The 18936-nt window shown below is 39.5% G+C and overlaps 1 protein-coding gene across 18 annotated transcripts in view; it reads left to right on the top strand.

Annotated features, from left to right (window-relative positions):
* ERC1 (ELKS/RAB6-interacting/CAST family member 1) overlaps nucleotides 1–18936 on the top strand; it is a 387721-nt gene that overhangs the window by 78663 nt on the left and 290122 nt on the right. For all 18 annotated transcript variants that reach the window (XR_016394796.1, XM_089919955.1, XM_089919951.1 and 15 more), the window contains exons 3-4: nucleotides 3899–4315; nucleotides 14406–14480. Coding sequence is in view for 17 of the 18 variants with exons in the window: in XM_089919955.1 (XP_089776081.1) it covers nucleotides 3899–4315; nucleotides 14406–14480 (492 nt within the window). In the remaining variant the exon portion in view is untranslated. The remainder of the gene's footprint in view (nucleotides 1–3898; nucleotides 4316–14405; nucleotides 14481–18936) is intronic.

The following is an 18936-nucleotide window of genomic DNA, read 5'->3' as shown; positions in this document are numbered from 1 at the left end:
AAGCAGAGCTGGAGAAGCAGGGCACATTAGTCGTTGTATTTTCTTTCTTCACCAAAACAGTGCTTGCCATACTAGTATAATCACAAGTGCTAAAGTGTATGTGAGACTGTTAGCTGTCGTCAACATCTGTTTCTCTTGATTTGAATGAATTTGGTGATGAGCGTCCAGAAAAGGAGGGACGGTTGTACCTAGAAATCAGTTTCACTGTTGAATTTAACTTCTGATATTTCCCTGTGGGATAAACTTGCTCAGGATTTATTTGGATTTTTTGACTTCCAAAGGTAAAGAATGAAACTGGGGGTTGATTATAGGCTTCAGAGAATTAGCATTTTGACACATCTTTTTATTAAGGATTTTGAACTCCCACAACTGTTGAGAATCTTTGCAGCATGATGCGGGTAGTTAAATTTATTTAAAGAATCATATTCATGCATTCAAATACCTGATAATTTTATTGTAAATTTATTTTTCGTAAGAAAAAGCCAGTGCTCTTCGAGAGTTTGAAGACTGCCATAATTGAAAGTTCACTACTTGCTAAGCATAATACCAAAACCAGAAACTATAAAAGAAGAGGTTCTTATCTTTGCACTAAAAAAATTCTCTATTTAAGTTGCCATAAACTATGTTAAAAGAAAAATGACAGATTTGGAAATATATTTGTAACATGCACAGCAGGCAAAAGGTTGCCTTCCAAATATAGAAAGATATTAAAGTGGATTAGGAGAAAGGTTAAATGTCCCCAAAACAAAATGAACGAAGAACAAGGACAGATGAGTCACAAAGGAAGGAATACAAAGCACCTGTAGATATGTGAATAGATATTCAGTCTTACCAAAGAAAAGCCCAAAAAAGAAGGAGAAGAAAGAAAATACCCAGTTGTCAAAGGTATAGGAAAGTGCTCAGACATCGTTTGGTGGAAGTTTAAATCTGTACAGACCCTTTGAGAGGTAATTTGTTGTGTGTATTAAAATCACAACTGCATACCCTCTGATCCAGGAATTCCATCTTTCAGAATTTATCTCCAGGAAAAGTTTGGATAGGTGTGCAGAAATATACATGTGAAGGTGCCCGTTATAATAGTGGAAAATGAGAACCAGACTAAATATTTATCAATAGTTGTAAGTAAATTATTTAATATCAACACATTGGAATTCTATGGCAGGCATATTTTTTCCCCAGTGTTTAAAATTGTTGTAAAATACAGCTTACATTCACCATGTTAAATTTACCATCTTAACCAATTTTCAGGTGTACAGTTCATAAGGTACATTCATATTGTTTTGCAACCATCACCACCATCCATCTCCACAACTCTTTTCATCCTGTAAAACTGAATCTCTGCACCCATCAAACAATCACTCCCTGTCTCCCGTCTCCCCAGCCCCTGGCAACCACTCTTGTGCTTCCTGTCTCTGTGAGGTAGACTGCTCTAGGGACCCTCATGTAAGTGGACTCGTGTAATATTTGTCTTTTGTGACGGGCTTATTTCATTTGGCATAGCGTCCATCCATGTTGCAGCGTGTGTCAGCATTTCCTTCCTTTTTGAGGCTGAAAAATATCATTAGGCATTTTTTAAAATTTAATTTTTGAGTGGGTAGTACATACATTTAGTTCAAATTCAAGAGGAGGGTTAGGAGGAGAGAAAGATGGGAAGTGGCTGGGAAGTGACTGCAGATGTATATGGGATTTCTCTTAAGGGGTGATGGCAGTGTTCTAGAATTAGATAGTAGTGATCGATGCATGACTTTTTTTATTTCTTTGAACATTTACACATGAGTTTATTTCAATCTTTCTTTTTGCATAACTTTTAATATGCTGAAAACTGCTGACTTACACACTTTAAACCGGCAAACTTTATGGTGTATGTGAATTATGTCTCAATAAAGCTATTATTAAAAAATTTTCAATGTCAGTTACACCTCAGTTAAAAAAAATTTTTATGTGGAATAGAATAAAGTTTTCTTACATGTTGTCCCTCAGTGATTCCAGTCCGTTCCTCCCTTCCTCCTTTCTTGCCTTCCTCCGTTCCCCCAAATTAATTATTTCTTGTGTAACATTACAGAAGTATTTTTATTTCTTATGATATTTTTTATTTATAGTAAATAGTAAATATTTATTGTTCCCTCCCTTTTAACCAAAGTGGTAGCAAATTGAACACAGCCAAGCAGGCATCTCTGAAGTCTTTTCTCTTATTTTTAAAGGTAAAAATGTCTCTTTTTATTGATTACTTGCTTACTGTAGGGGATTTAGATAGTAGAAAAAAGTATGAAGAAAAATGTAAAATCTACCCATACCCAGACACTGGTAATTGTTTGCATCCTTTTAGACTTTTCTCTGCATGTATATACTTTTTTTTTTAATTAATTTATTTTATTTTTGGCTGTGTTGGGTCTACATGTATATACTTTTTAAAAATTAGAATCGCGATCATCCTATACTTGCTATTATATATCTGCTTTTTTACACTTAATATGTTGTAACTGTAGTTTTTATCAGTAAATATAAATCTACATTTAAAAAAATTGATGTATAGTATTAAACTGGGTGGACATTTCTCATTTACTTAACTCATCACCTATTAATATCCATTTAGGTTGTTTCTAATTTTGTCACTGGTATAAACAACAATGAGCATCTTTGTACACTTGCCAGATCGTTTCCTTGAGATATTTACTGCTGTTTTGCAGTTTGCCAAAAGTTTTAAACAATGTATGTTTTAACATATATGCCACAAAGATTTCAATGATATTATTAGCTCTTTGAAAAGATGGTGCAGGCGTTTATATCCTCATTTTAAATATGAGGAATCTGAAACCCAGAAAGAAGGCAATGTGTTCCAAATTAGGTTGCTCTTTAGTGTGAGAGCTGGAACTAAAACTCATGTCTTCTGACTGTGGGTTAGTTTCCTTCCACTGCGGCACACTGCCAGACCTTGAATACCTTGAATACAAAGAGTGATTTTCTATTGTTGCTTCTTCATTTCTAAAAACATGATTCTTGATGTAACTTCCTTTTAGGTTCTTTGTATAATGTTCTAGAATTTATCCATTCAAATTAAAGGTTCATATACCTTCGTTAGGGATACAGGCTAAAGATATACCCTCTGAAACATTTTACTAGCTTATCTGCACTAACATTTTCATTTAGTTACTCAAATTACTTATATTGTTATCTTCTGTATAAATAACTCACACAGCCTCAGTTTTTTGTGTTTTGTTTTTAAAGCTTCAAGTTATCTTATTACCTTTGGGTACTAGCTTCAGTGGGCTGCGAGAATTGCTTTAATTCGAATGCCAGCTCTGTTACTTACTGTGTGATCTTGGGGTGAGTTATTTAAGTCTCTGCATGCATGGTGTCATCATCAATAAAATTCGAATAATAGTACATGTGTTATAGTGAGGATTAAATGAATGAACACATAAGGAGTGCAAAGCACGTTCTGGCATGCACTCATATGTTTATTATTGAATGTGCTAACTTAATTGTAAAACACTTAAAAGTCATTTTGTATTTTGACATCCTTTGTTTTTTGGTGAAATTTTTTGTATGATGTGTCCGTATTCCTATAGATTTTCCCTCTCCTCACCTTCAGTTCCATGTAATACCTTCTGTTAATTTTGAACAGTGTCTTTATTTAGTCAAGCAAAGTGAGGAGCTGCCAGACTTACCTTGTTTCCTGTTGGTAATAAACGCAAATTAAATTACTGACGTTTTACAGATTATCTCAATCATTTTTAAAGACAGTGTAAAACAGAATAATGTGAATCCTCATTTGCTAAATGCAGGGTTCTGAGAGCTGTGGTAGCTGCTTTCTCACCCCCCCCCCCCGTAATCTGCTTTGTTTCTGCTACTTGAGGAGGAAAGCTCATTTGGGTTTTCCTTTTTGTCTTTATACCAGCACATGCAAATGACAATCCAGGCTCTCCAGGATGAATTGCGGATCCAGAGGGACCTGAACCAGCTGTTTCAACAGGATAGTAACAGTAGGACTGGTGAGCCTTGTGTGACAGAGCTGACGGAGGAGAACTTTCAGAGGCTGCACACTGAGCACGAGCGGCAGGCCAAGGAGCTGTTCCTCCTTCGAAAGACTCTGGAGGAGATGGAGCTGCGGATTGAGACTCAGAAGCAAACCCTGAACGCTCGGGACGAATCCATCAAGAAGCTTCTGGAGATGTTGCAGAGCAAGGGGCTTTCTGCTAAGGCTACTGAGGAGGACCATGAGAGAACAAGGAGACTGGCAGAGGCAGAGATGCACGTCCACCACCTCGAAAGCCTTTTGGAGCAGAAGGAAAAAGAGAACGCTCTGTTGAGAGAGGTGAGTGGCCACTTTCTCAGTTGTTACGACTGTCTTTTTTTCCTGATTAGTCAGCATTTTGACCTAGATAAATTTATATGCTCTCCTGAACTAGTGCAAGGGAATTTCTTCTTTCTTACCTAAATTCTGCACTGATTTCTGTTCTGATTTGCTGTCTTGTATGAGATGACATTGGCTGGCATGTATACTGGCTTAATACCTTTCTTGGTTTCTTTTTTCCCCCTCCTGATTTCTGTAGACTCATTTTGTTGCTAGAGGGGCACAGAATTTTCTTGATTTGTTTTTCATCTCTTGATTTGTTCATAGAGACACACACAACAAAACCAGAATTAGAGTAGCTAACTACTGCTCAATTTTAAAATATTAATAATTGAAAGTAAGCAATTCCCTCATTTTCGGTGTGCTTATAAAGTCCTAGGCAGCAGTAATGGATGTTTGCCCTGTGGTTTCCATGGAAACTGTTGTCTTGCTGTAAAAGATACGTGATAGAAATTATTTGCTGGGCTTCCCTGGTGGCATAGTGGCTAAGAATCCGCCTGCCAATGCAGGGGACACGGGTTCGAGGCCTGGTCCGGGAAGATCCCACATGCCGCGGAGCAACTGAACCTGTGCACCACAACTGCTGAGCCTGTGCTCTAGAGCCCTCGAGGCACAGCTACTGAGCCCATGTGCCTGGAGCCCGTGCTCCGCAACAAGAGAGGCCACCACAATGAGAGGCCCGCGCACCGCAATGACGAGTAGTCCCCGCTCGCCGCAACTAGAGAAAGCCCGCGTGTAGCAACGAAGACCCAATGCAGCCAAAAATAAATAAATAAAATTAAAAAAATATATATTTGCTGCCCTGGAGGCACAGCTAGAGGGAATGATACAGAGGTGTGCTGTCACTTATTTTTAGAGAGGAACCTCAGACTTCAGCTGACCACTGTGACTACTGATAATTTTTCACTTTTCTATGTAATGCTTCATTTTAAGAAAGCTTAAGTGAAGAATTCGTCTTACATTGAATTAAAAAAAAATGACAGCTCTACTTCCCTATATGAGGTCAGAGTCTTCAGATAATTTTCACATTTGGATAGGGGGAAAAAAAAATCTCAGAACTATTTTAGTGCCAGTCTGAATAATCCCTTTTTAAATGAAGTGTGAGGAAGGCAGTTAAAAGCAGCAAAGCAGCAGCTTCCCCGATGGTGGAAGCGGTCTGTATCTGCTCTCTGCAGTGTGGTAGCCACTGGCTACATGTGACTGTTGAGTAGTGGAAATGTGGTTAGTGTGACTGAGGAACTGAATTTTAAATTTTATTTAAATATAACTAATTTAAAATTAAATTTAATTAATCAAATTTAAATTTAAGTACCTCTGTGTAGGTAGTGGCTACTGTATTAGGTAGTGCAGCGATGCATAATGTAATGTTACCCGCTTTTCTTAATAATTTGTCTTGACCATCTTTCTTTGTCAGTACATGCAGAGTTTTGTAATTTCAATGGAATTTATAATGTTCTGTTGCATTTATTTATATTTCTTACTGTTGAAAATTTAGACTACTGTTAATTTTTCATTATTATAAAACTGTGCTGCAGTGAATATCCCTAGTAGCCATATATCCCTGTACATTAATTTTTTTCTTTAGCATAAATTTCCAGAAATGAATCTGCTCAGGGTGTGTACGTTTTCAAGACTCTGAATATCAGTCTTGTCTCCCAGAGTGATTGGATCAGTTTATCCTCCCAGAAGCACATACTGTATTTTTACGGTTAATCTGCAGCTATGGTTGTTACAATCTTCAAATTACTGGACTGTATTGTTTTAGAAAATTTTCTATCAACAACTCCTGTGTTGTAGGCACTATCCTGAGTTTCTTTCAGTTTACTTTAAAGAGTTTATATTTTAATGAGGTAACCTGGAGCCAGGCCACAGCACATTGTCATCTCAAATCAAATAGCATGCAGCAGGAAAACCCTACCAGCATCGTGATGAACTTTGAATGTTATGTTTTTACTCCTTCTGTTCTGAATATTTCAACTTCTGCCCATTTATTTTTGAGTTTTAGAGTTAATAAATAGTGAATAGTTAAGGATTATGAAAAGCCACGGTGTTATTCTGGCAGAGAACAACCAGAAATATGGTGAATTTGAACAAGTAGTAGGAAAAAAAATGAATCTAAGACTAATTTTGAAGTAACAAGCTCTACAAATATTAAGTCCCACTTCTGAACATAATATGGAAAGAAATATAGACCTTGTCAGTTGTATCAATACACAATCAGTTGCTATTAGTAATGTAGCATCATCTTACAGGAAACACAGTCCTATGGATTAAAATTATTTAAGAGCAAGTAGAAGTGATTGCTTCAGGAACACATGTTTAGAATGCTGGTTCTCCTTTTTTTTTCTCCTACTTGCCTTCAAGACTTAGCTCAAATTTCAGTTCTTCTGTGAATTCTTCCTTGTGCAGCTCTGTACATATATGTAGATGAGCCAGTAATATTATAGTATACTTCCATGTGTGTTTCGTCATTGTTCACTTAATTTTTTGCACCAAGGATGTGGATATATATATATATATATATATATATATATATATATATATATATATATATGAAATTTTATCTTGTCAGTGTCTAACAAATGCACAGTGGGTACTCAAGAAATGTTGGTTGAATAAGTTGAAATGTAGGGAAAGAAGTTTAAGCCTGGAGCTTACAGAAAGAAGGATAGCTTTTCCAATTCTTTTTTCTCCAGTGTGACCACTGGATACTAAAACCTAACGAAGGTTAGAAAACAAACTAAAACCCCAAACCAGTTTTGCTTATGAGTTTAGATGTAGAAGTTATAAATAAGATATTGGCAGATAAAATCAGCATTATGATAAAAGGATAATATTCTGACCCAAAGGAGTTTATTCTAGCAATCCAGAACGGCTCAATGTGGCATTCACAGTTATGATTTGTAATAGGTGAAAGGAAAAGACAACCTTGTGGTGTTTGATAGCTGTCTCAAAGACATTAGATAAAATGTTACAGCCACTTTGAAAACTAAACCAAGTGAACTAAAAGTAAGAATTGAATGACACTTTTATAGCATGATTTAAATAAAACAACTCAGTAAATGTGTATTATAAACATATTTTAAACTAGTAGCCAGAATTGTGCTTACTCTGACGTACACTAAGACGCATCCATTAAAGTTAGGGAGAGGCAAAGACAGCTGTGTTCATCAGTATTTACATTATTCTGGAAGTGTTAGCGGTGCCGTTAGATAAGGAAAATGAAATAAATAATATCAGTAACGGTAATGGAAAGGATAGGGCTAAATTTTCATTACATTGTAGATGGGAACATTAATATAAAGATGCTGCTCTCCCCCAACTCGGTGAATTTAATGTACTCCCAATAGGAATATTCTTGACACGTGCCCCAATGATGTTGCAGTTTCTCTGCAAGAAGAACAGCGCGGGGACACTTGTTTAAGCAGCTCATGGTACATGTGTTTTGAACCCAGTGATGTTAAAGTGTGTGGTACTGGCACAGTAACAGATAGCTAGATTGACGAGACAGACTAGAACCCAGAAATAATATAGTTTTAAGCATATGATACATGTTTGGGAATAATGGCCATCTATTTGGAAAACAGTACGTAGCTACATCAAATGAAGTTCTAGATGAAATAAAGAGCTACTTCTTAAAAAATAACAACACTAGAAGAGAATGTAAGAAAAAGGTTTTAGTCCAATCTTGAGACAGGAAAGAATCTTTTATTGCCATAGCAAGAGCCTTAAACAATTAAATTTGTGTGTGTTAGAAAATACAGGTAACAGAAGCTAAGATGGTAATTTGGAGTAAAGCTTTGTAACATTGTGGCTCGATGTTTCGTTTCCAGAGTGACAAGGTGCTAGAGGCACTCGGCACAGCCTTTCTTTGCTCATTACTCAACAAACATCCATTGAGCTTCTAGAATGTATGTGACCTTGGGATACACGCTGGGTATACATTTTTCATGTCAGAACACATGGTCTGTGCCCTCCTAGAACTTAAAAATCTGGTGAGAGACGATAAACTGATAATTATGAGAGGAAATGAATTAGTTGAGTCTAATTATGTTGGGAGAGGGGATAAACAGGGTAAGCATCCTTGAGGAGGTGCCCTTTAAGGGAGATCTGAAGAAAGTTGTAACAGTCTTGCCGAGCATTTGGGTAAAATCATTTCATGAAGAAGGTTAACAGTTTCAAAGGCCTGATGAGAAGGAGTTTTCAGGAGACAGTAAGGAGACTAGAGGACAAAAGCATATTGTTTAAGGGGAAGACAGGCATGAGATGAGAGGTTGAAGAGGTAGCCAGGGCCAGAGTCACTCATTCCATTCATCAGATATTTATTGGGCACTAACCCACGTGCAGAGCACAGGGAAATACAGTAGCAGTGAACAAAACAAAAATCCGTGCCCTCTAGGAGACAAAGCACTTGCCTTCAGGATCCCTGCAGGTAATGCAACAATTTTATTCAAAGTACAAGAGAAAACTGTGCCAATGTTTAATCAAGGGAGTGATCTAGCATAGCTTTTAAAATTTACTCTGGCTGTGTTGGGAATAAATGGGGGAGGGAGAATTACAAGTGAACAAGGAAGTCTAATCAAGAACTTAACAACTGTAGGTTGGGTGAGTGGTGACTTGAAATGGCTATTGTACATTATATCACTAGTGTGTCAAGAAAGGCAGAAAGAATTGAGAGCTGGCAACACTGGGATATCCATAGGTTTTATTATTATTGGATTATTGTCCATCTTTTAAAAAAGCGGGTTTTCATCAGTTCCAAGGCTCATAGTTTTTCCCATCTCAACAGTATGAAATTGAGTTAATAAGTCTTATCCTTGATGGCGTCTTAAAATCTCTGTCATCAAGGCCGCAGTCCTGCTCTATTTGTTTGCCTGTTTGTACTCACAAACAGTTAACAGCTGCTCATTTTAGTCAATGTTGTGAGCATTTTTGCTATTTCTCATGTTAACTTTAGCTGTTGTTCACTATGTCTTCAGTAATATTATGCTGTGAATCAGCATTGAAACAAACAGTTATTGGTATGGAGAACGTTGTAAAACAGTTCAAAATGATATATGATTAAACTTTATGGTTAAATAAGTAAAAAAGGGTCCTGCAATCAGTATAAAATAAAAATTCTGAATGATAGAAGCTTGGGTCATGGTTTATTTGGAGGCATTTCCTTCTTTTCTTTCCAGCACATTAAACAGTGGTTTGCCTTACAATCAGTGGCATCTTAGATTTGATGAAATACAGTAACATTAAAATGGCATTCATATCCAGGAACATTTGTGATTAGTTTTCCGTTTTGTTTATGAACATGATTCTGTAGCTAGCAGGTAAATAATTCCCCCAAATAAAAGCCAAAGAAGAGAAACAAAGATTAAATTAAGCATTGTATTTTCTGTTTGTACTGAAATTACATTGTTACGTGACTTATTGTTAGATTTTGTATTGTTTACTGGAGTGCCTTTCCCTTGATGGATGGAAGCGTGAAGACATCTATTGGACACATACTGAGCTACAGTCAAGACGTGGTTAGTGCCTGGGGCCAGGCGTATGGAGTTTTAACAGGCTTTACAGGTGATTCTGTGATACACCGAAGTTTGGTTCTCAGTCTGTTGGCAGAACATACCTGAATTGGCTATGGAATTTTTGGATCGGCTATCCATATGCATACCAAGCATTGTCTATAGGCTGAATAAATATTTCAGTTCTATATGTGCTCCTGTTTATTTTGAAATGTAGATCCTATTGTGATGAATAAAATACTAATTTGTTGGGAATTCCCTAGCGGTCCAGTCGTTAGGACTCTGCGCTTCCATTGCAGGGGCCATGGGTTCGATTCCTGGTTGGGGAACTAAGATCCGCATGATGCATGACACGGCCAAAAAAAAGAAAAGAAATTAAAATACTAATTTGTTTTAAAACATTTACATGTATGTTAATTTTTGTCTCTATAATATTTCAGTCAACAAACCTTGTTTAGTACAACTGCTCTCATGATAAGATTTGCAGCAGTGTTTGAGGTTTAAAAGCCCTACTCTTTAACTAGGTTCTAGGCTAGGAGTTCTGGCTCTGACATGTCTGAGGAATGCCTATTTGTATCTTTGGCAGTTGTAAGGTAAAAGCAGAGGAGGTTAGAGGGAAAAAAAGAGAAATAAACGTATATAGAAAAAAAATAGAAACCTTGGACAAAAGAGTAGGAAGAATTAAAAAAGAAAAAGGGTCCCTAGTTAGTTTGCCCTTTCCTAGTGATTTTGGAAAGTGTGAACAGTTGCATCGCATAACTTGATTCAGGTTATCCTTCCTCATCTTTTTTTTGGTGTGTCATTTGTACCTCATTTCCATTTTGACAGGAAGATATGTTTTCTCAGAAGCATGCCGTTACTTGAGATGGTAAAGGGTCAGAGTGCAGTGCTGTCTTACAACGGCGGAGTTGAGGTACAGGAAGAGTAGAGAGGGTTCCTTCTTCACTTCTCCGTGTGGAGTACAGTAAAGCCAGAACTTGTGTGGAGGATTGAAATCTGCTGAAGGGACGTCTACCCTTGAACCAAGGGTGTGCTGGAGGCTAAAACCTGAAACTTGAAAGAAAGAAATTTCAGACATAAGTACTACTTTTCAGTCACAAATGCTCCTTTCTCTCAGTTGTGTAAGTAAATGTTGACTTACTTTTAAAAAGAAAGAAACTACTAACAACGGATAAATTTTGTTCCTAACTTGTTTGTTTTCTTTCTCTAGTCATTATTCTTTAGCAAATCAGTGAGAGGAACTGAACACATTTTCTACCGTGTACCACAGTTGACAGTATAACAAGATCCAGATTATTCTGCCTGTACTTTACTTTAATTTCTGTGCAGTGCAAATTTTCAGGCTAAAAAGAGGGAAATAAAGGAAGCACTAGCACATTCGACTTCTTACATTTGTCTGAATGGTACATTCTTTTTTTATTCCTAAAGTCCTCTCCCTTTATTAACGGTGCAGAAGTCAGAGGCTCGATGTGCTCTCTGGGAAAGGGGAGTTGGTCAGCCCACTGACTGCAGGATGTGTTCATAATGAGCTTTAATGCGCAGGCCTTTGCATGGAAATCTGTTAACGACTGATAGGTTTTACAAGATCTTAACGGGAAAGCTTTATGCCTGCGAATGGTTTAAAGTGCACCCTAGTTCCTTAGCAGAGGAGGATTTTTTTTTTATTCAAATGGATTTCTTTCCTTATATATTGCTGATATGCTTGCTAGAGTTTAAAATGAAATTGTAATAGTTTCACTGTAAAGCATTTGGAAATTTCCCTAATTTGGAAGTAGGTAATGGGAAAGGCGTCAGATGAAATTAGTTCAGGGTCTGAATTGTGAGATATTTCAAAGAAATGCAGTTTTAGTATTTCAAGTAGATGCAGAAATATTAAGTGGAAAATGTGAAGTGTAGGATAGAGGACTTTATTAAGAGGTGACGATTATTTACAATTAGCAGGATTCATTTTATTTTTGTTACATTTTAAAGTTTGCAGTCATTTATTAAACATATTATTAAATCTCTGTGTGCCCAATTTGTCACCTCTTTACAGTGTAGGGAGTAGATGCAGTGTGGACAAACTAGAGGCTGGGGGGAACTGGTGAATTTGTTGTTTTAAAGCAGGTGAGAGGTGATTATGGCCTGAACTAGTGTGTTCAGATTTTGTCCTGGATTAATGTGTTCTGCATTTTACTGTCTTAATGAAGTGTTTTATCTTGCAGGGGTTAATTGTGGATTAACTCGATCCTTAAGGAGACTTGCTTTTACACTCTGTTGGCTCTAGCCTAGGTAGCCTCCCCTCCAGGGCTAGACTGTCTCTACTCCTAAGATGTGGCCTTCCTGGTGTCTCTGCTCAGTGCCTCTGATGTTCTCTCCACTCTGGCTCTTTGGAGCTTGAATTCTTCCCAGCCCCATGTGAGTTCAGGTAGTTGCTCGACTCGTAGCTCTCTGGTAGTTGTTCTGTCCCCAGTAGTTGTTCTTGGACACTGTGGAGTCTTTCCCTGTACATGCAGGCTTAGTATTTGGTCAAAGACTCCAGGGGACCCCTGTCAGATCAGACACTGCTGCTTTTCTGGTTAGCGTCTTCCTCTGTGTCATTCTGCTCTGCACATTTCTACTGTCTTTGGGACTCTTACCCACTGATCTGTCTTCTGAGCTCTGCGGGACTGCTGCTTTCCGTTTGGCCTTCCTCTCCCTGCGCCCCATACTGGATAGCACGTCCGGACCGTAACCTTGTTAGTGTCTCTTCTCTCAAGGATCGTAGTCCTGTGCTGCTTGTTTTCCAGTGTCTGAAAACAGTTGCTTTATGCATTTTTGTCTAGCTTTAACATAGTTATGACAGGAGGGCTACTCTTCTGTCTGTTACGATCAGATTGTGTTGACCTGGTAGAGGGTGAGAAGTAAATAGGAAACTCGTTGAAGGATTGAAAACAGACTATTGCCATGATTTGTTGATGCCTTATCTAGAGTACACCATTGCTTTCTTTAAAATGGACAGAGGAAATGAAAGGAAACTTAACTCGAGGCTGTTGTAGTAACCTAGGCTTAAACTAGACCGGAAGTGGAGTGAAATGATAAATTCAAGAACTCTTTTGAAGCTGGAACAATTAGGACCTGCTCTAGAAGGTGGTAGGAAGTGAAGGTGTGGGAGGAATGAAAGGAGACACTGCTGTTTGGCTTGAACCACCGGCAGGGCAATGCCGTTCAAGGAGATGGGCAACACTCATCGGCCTTCAGAGGAGGGGCTCGTTAAAGAGGAGCAAATCACGAGTTTTGTTTTGAATGAAATACGTTTGAGTGACCTAGTAAACATCTATATACATGTCAGATGGGCAGAGCAAGGGCAGGGCTAGAGTTTCACCAGCACTGTTCAGATGGGAAGTCTCCATCTGTATTCTCTGCCATCACTAGGGGCTGTACCGGGGTACTCTGGAAGTACTGGCTGACTCAGAGACATCGACAGAATCTGACAAGAAGATAGCCTGAGGAGGTCTGGTAACTTCAGGGGGATCCTTGAAGACCCCAACTGTGATATTCTACCACCTCCTTCTTTCCTTTCTGATCCTGAACGCACTGACATTTGGATTGAAAAAAAATAGCTATGTTTTTCTGCTATTTGCTACAGGTAGGCTGTTTAGGAAACTTGTTCAGCAGTCTTACCTTCTTTTTCTTTCTGATCGTAGCCCCTCTAGAGAGAGATTTCCATCGTAGGTAGCCCGGTGGTTGTTGCTCTGGGGGAGAGGATGCTATGCAAAGGAGGCCGTCAACACAAATGCTTTCAGCTGTTTTGTGCAGCGTGGACTGTGGCTACTTTGATTTCTCCTTTTTCTTTTTTTTTAAAATAAATTTATTTATTTTTGGCTGTGTTGGGTCTTTGTTGCTGCGTGCGGGCTTTCTCCAGTTACGGTGAGCGGGGGCTACTCTTCATTGCGGTGCACGGGCTTCTCATTGCGGTGGCCTCTCTTGTTGTGGAGCACAGGCTCTAGGCGCACGGGCTTCAGTAGTTGTGGCTCGTGGGCTCTAGAGCGCAGGCTCAGTAGTTGTGGCGCACGGGCTTAGTTGCTCTATGGCATGTGGGATCTTCCCGGACTAGGGCTCGAACCCGTGTCCCCTGCATCGGCAGGCGGATTCCTAACCACTGCGCCACCAGGGTAGTCCTGATTTCTCCTTTTTAAAAGGGACTATTTCTAATCCCCTTTTTGGTTTGTTTGGAGTTCTGATAATATGTCTCAGAGTCCTGTGGAAGAGTGACACACAACATGGGGATGTGCCGGAGCTTCACCTCTGGTTGTGGCTGGGGTCTGTGTGACTTACCGTGTATAACCAGGTGTGCAGAGATGGGGACCCTCCTGTGCCCCTTAGCCTGAATGCAGTCTGTGTGCTCCCTGGTCCACAGGGAAAGGTCAGGAAGACAGAAAGGTGGATCAGAGTATCTTACAAGGCCGGGGTAGTCATCTTTGCATGTAACTACTACTCCCTTGCCTCTCCACTCTCCTCTTGAAAAAATGAGAGTGAAAAGGAGGACACTTACTCTCTTTTTTGCTTCTCTTGTGTAGGAGATGCATCGGAGATTTGAGAATGCCCCCGATTCTGCCAAAACTAAAGCTCTGCAAACTGTTATCGAAATGAAGGTAAGTGAGAACTTCCTAAGGAATCTTATGTGTCATTTCACACTTTCAAGTGATCACACTTTCATGTGTGAGTTTAAGAAAGTGGTATGTAATAATAGTTCACTCATTTTGTAGGCTGAGAAGAAATAGTAAGACTTAATGAAAACGACACATTAAATGAACTTCAGTTTCGTTTCCTCCAGCATTTCTTGGAGTCAGCTGTTCTCAAAGCTTTTGATATCAGGGCCCCTTATTCTCTTAAAATGACTCATTTCATTTGTTTTTAAGAAAATGTCTGCCAAATACCAAGTTTGTGGGTCAGTTCTTCTCTCGAGTAAGAATAGGGTTCCGTGAAAAAAGTACCTGATTCAGCTGGCAGCTCACAGAGCACCCAGTGCTGTCCTGGGAGCAGCATCACACCCAGGACGCAGCAGCCGGGCCTCCCCTTCCTGTTTCATCACACAGAATGGTACAAAGATACATACTCAAGGGTTGAGCATATGAAAAGTCACCAGGGACATTCCTAAGTGAGCCAGTGTTTTAAAAATGTTCTTTCTTATTTTTCTTTTTTTGTCTGAGAGCGCTGACACTGAAGAATACACTGACCGCTAGTACGGTTTGACGCTGTTGTCCAGAGGCAGCGAACGCTTTTGCCTGTCCTTTATACCTTTAGTGCATGTGTCAACACAGTGGAAAAGGCACATAAAGTTGTAGTATTATTATGAAAATAGTTTTGCCTTCTCAAAAGGGCTAGGAGGCACCCCCAGGTTTTCACGGACTATACCTTGAAAACCTCTGCTTTAAGTTACTGAGTAGTTAGAAATCTTTAGGCTGAACGCTATGGTGATTGGTGACTAAGCACTTGCCTTCTATGTTAAATTCCCTGGATTCAAAATCTGGCTTTATTTAACCAGTTGTATGACGTAGAACAAGTAACCTAACCTCTCCATGCCTTAATTTCTTTATTGATAAATGGTGATAACAATAGTACCTATCCCATGGGTTCTTTTGTGGTTTAAATTAGTTAAAACAAGTAAAACACTTTAAACAGGACCTGGCACATAGTAAACATTCAGTCAGTGTTAGCTGCTATGCTATTATTATTTTTATTAACCACATATTCTTTCTTGCAAGAGCTAGAAGACTCTTACAGATAGGGACCCCTCCCTCTACCCCTCCTTCCCTCTCTGTCTCTTTTTTTAACTTCTTTGTATCCCCTGAAAAGTTTGACACGGTGTTTTGCATCATGTGCCTTCATTTAATGTTTGTTGATGTGACAAGAATCTTTAGTTTTTGGTATATAAATAGTTTTATGAAAATAGATGCTTCTCAAGTACAGTTATCAGAATGGTTCTCTTAATTTAGATGATTTCCTCTTAAAACTATGTTTTTATTGTTGTATACATCTTTATTCTCACTGGGGAAAGGGTTTACTAAACAAATAGCAAATTAGTGGATTCTGGGTTCTTTACAGTTAGACAATTCATAGTCTTGAACATAATCTTGTAAACAGCCTCTAGAAAGGTTTAGTTACATGTTTACATTTCCCACAAGTTTATTTGTACATGTTATTTCCTGATCCCTGTTGGAACCTAAAAACACACGACTGTACCTATGTTCACAGAATTATTTTGCTTGCCTTTTGATGGCATAGGGAAGTGTATTGGTTTTAACTGGCAGTAGATCTATTTTAAGTTGTGTTAACCTCCAGCCATTCTGCTAAGAAGCAAGAGACTGAGATTCTGGTGGCCCAGTGGGGTCAGGTGGATGTTATGTTGAAATTGCAGATGAAGTAGCTGAGATGCTGAGAGTGTGGCATGAGCTTGAGAGGATCATGAAGGTCTAGACTGGTCGTTGGGGGAAATGGGAAAGGAGGTGATGGTGGACTATAAAAGAGCCCAGCTGTCTTCAAGGTGACGTAACATTCTCTTCTCTCTCCTCCTCCTCTCCCTCCTCCTTTCTCCCACTTTCTTCCCTCTGCTTCCTTCTCCCTTCTCTAACTTTTTCTTTCCCCTTTAGCAGTGGAGGAGCAGGGAGGAATTACTGGACTGCTCTAGGGTTAGAGTTTTGCTGGGTAGATACAGCAGAATTACTGGGATGCAAGTGAATTGAGGGTGGAGGTGAAGGAGTAGTTGGGATGATCAGTCCAGGAATGTAGCCTGGAGAGGAAGGAAGAGAATTCAGAATGGATGGACAGGTTGGGAGAAAACGTAGAAGTTAGGGAGGTGGAGGACTCTGAGATGCAAGAGCAGGAGTTAATGTGAGTGACGGTGTGTCAGGCCTGGGAGGAGAGTCCTGGGTGATGTGGTCTTGTAAACTGGATAGCTAAAATGGACCGGAGGATGCAGGCGTTGGAATTACGGACGTCAAGGAAGTCGGACACTGAAATCCTAGGATTATGGCAAGAGTGGCATTTGAAGGAGAGATCTATTGTCAGCCGGGTGCTGAAGACTTCTTCAGTGGGCGGGAGTGGCGGGGGAGCCCCTAGATGGCAGCTGTGCGGAGGGAGAGTGAAGAGGAGTGTGAGCTTTAAATGGGAGCAGCGGGCCTCCCTGGTGGCGCAGTGGTTGAGAGTCCGCCTGCCGATGCAGGGGACGCGGGTTTGTGCCCCGGTCCGGGAAGATCCCACATGCCGCGGAGCGGCTGGGCCCCTGAGCCATGGCCGCTGAGCCTGCGCGTCCGGAGCCTGTGCTCCGCAACGGGAGAGGCCACAGCGCTGGGAGGCTCGCGTACCGCAAAATAAATAAATAAATAAATAAATGGGAGCAGCATCGAGGAACCTGGAGGTGCCCACACTTCTCCCTGCCACTCTGTGATGCTGGGGGATTAGTGGACTTCACCGGAGAGCGTTCGGGGAAATTCTATCCTTTGGGAAAGCCTGGGTTTACTTAGAGCAGGGAGACAACTTTTGAAAAAAAAGTTGAGGATTTGGGAAATTTAACAAGGAGCAGAGGATTTCAATGGACTCAGTGGGGTTGGTTGATTAATGATGGGAGACCCAGGGCTGGGCAAGTATAGAGTAGTAAGATGATAAAAACTTTATTTATTTAGTTATTATAGATTCTAGGAGTAAGAAGCCTCCTTGGAAAGGGCTGTCCTCAAATAAACCCAGCCTGAGTACTGGTCGGTGCTACAACTAGTCCAACATATCAGGCATTAATTTTCTGGCCTCATCCCAGAAAGTAGCCTGGAAGGTTCTTTTTCTGCCTCATGGCGTTCAGAGCTGCAGTTATGGTCCCTTTTTAGGTGCAGATTTTATGGTGCATGATTTGATAGTGAGTGTCTGATTTGGTCAAGAGCTGCCTCTCTGTGTTGGGATTTTCAGATAGTGCATTTGAAGTCGTTTATTTATTCTTTATGGGCCAGGATAGTTTTAAACGAGTAAATCAAAATCCTGGTTTAGGTTTAGAGCGTCTCTGATTGTGTTAATTTAATATGTTTAATTTTGAACTAAATGTAAGTTGCATTTGAATAGATTTGTAAAGGAAAATTTTTGTTGTGTTATTTTTAAAGGTAATGCAATGCAAGTCAGAGGAGTACAGCCTTCGCTTCTCGCCCAAACCTAAAACTAGCTAGTTGTAATTGTCTCATGATAAATCCTTTAACTCTTATCGGCACACTCTCAGGTAGCAAGGAAAGTCAGTCAAGACAGGCTTGAGGTAAAGTGAAAAGAGGAAGTCAGTCTCAAAATTTCTTCCTAAAGGAATGGTTTCTCTAAAATTCCAAATAACATAAAGCTATACTGCATTTATGCTCTTTGAGGTCTTTACTTCTTAGGTGAATAAGCGTATGCAGCTATAAAGTATCTATTCTGTGTAGGAGTTTTCCTGTAATTGATGACATCTAAAGTAATCTGGGGATAAACTAGATACTGTGACAGACAAAACCAAGAAAATGAGTGTAGATGGTTGTTGTACTAGGAGGTGATATTCGTGGTGATGCTGATTTATAAGGACAGTGATGTTTCTTTTTAGAAATCATTATGAGATACTTCACACGCATGGTGAAGTATAGCGAATAAGTAAGATTACTAACGCAGTAAGTAACCTCCCCTTATCTGCAGGGGATAGGTTCCACCACCCTCAGTGGACTGAAACCACAGATGGTACCGAACCCTATATATACTCTGTTTTTTCCTATACATACCTATGATTAATTTTATAAATTAGGCACAGTGTGTAAGGGATTAACAACAGTAATTAATAGTAAAATAGAACAGTTATAACAGTATGCTGTAATGGAAGTTATGTGAATAGGTCTCATTCTCTCTCTCTCTCTCAGTATCTTGCTGCACAAATCTAATGCCTTCTTCATCTAAACTAAGCACTTGTCATGCACTGTAGTCGTAACTTTTGCAGTTTGAGGTGCAACAGCAAAACTGGCACAAATTTCTTTTTCCTTCATCCCAATTTCACTCCTGGAAGATTCGTTCTTACTGTAGATCATAGCAACCTCAGCATATGATTTTTTCTCTTAG

The sequence above is a fragment of the Delphinapterus leucas genome, chromosome 11 (genome assembly GCF_059928025.1).
Source record: "Delphinapterus leucas isolate spDelLeu-1000000601 "Yukka" chromosome 11, BTC_Dleu_Yukka2, whole genome shotgun sequence".
NCBI classification, from domain to species: Eukaryota; Metazoa; Chordata; class Mammalia; order Artiodactyla; family Monodontidae; genus Delphinapterus; species Delphinapterus leucas.
Note: the sequence above shows the minus strand (reverse complement) of the source record. Positions and strands in the feature narration are given on the sequence as shown.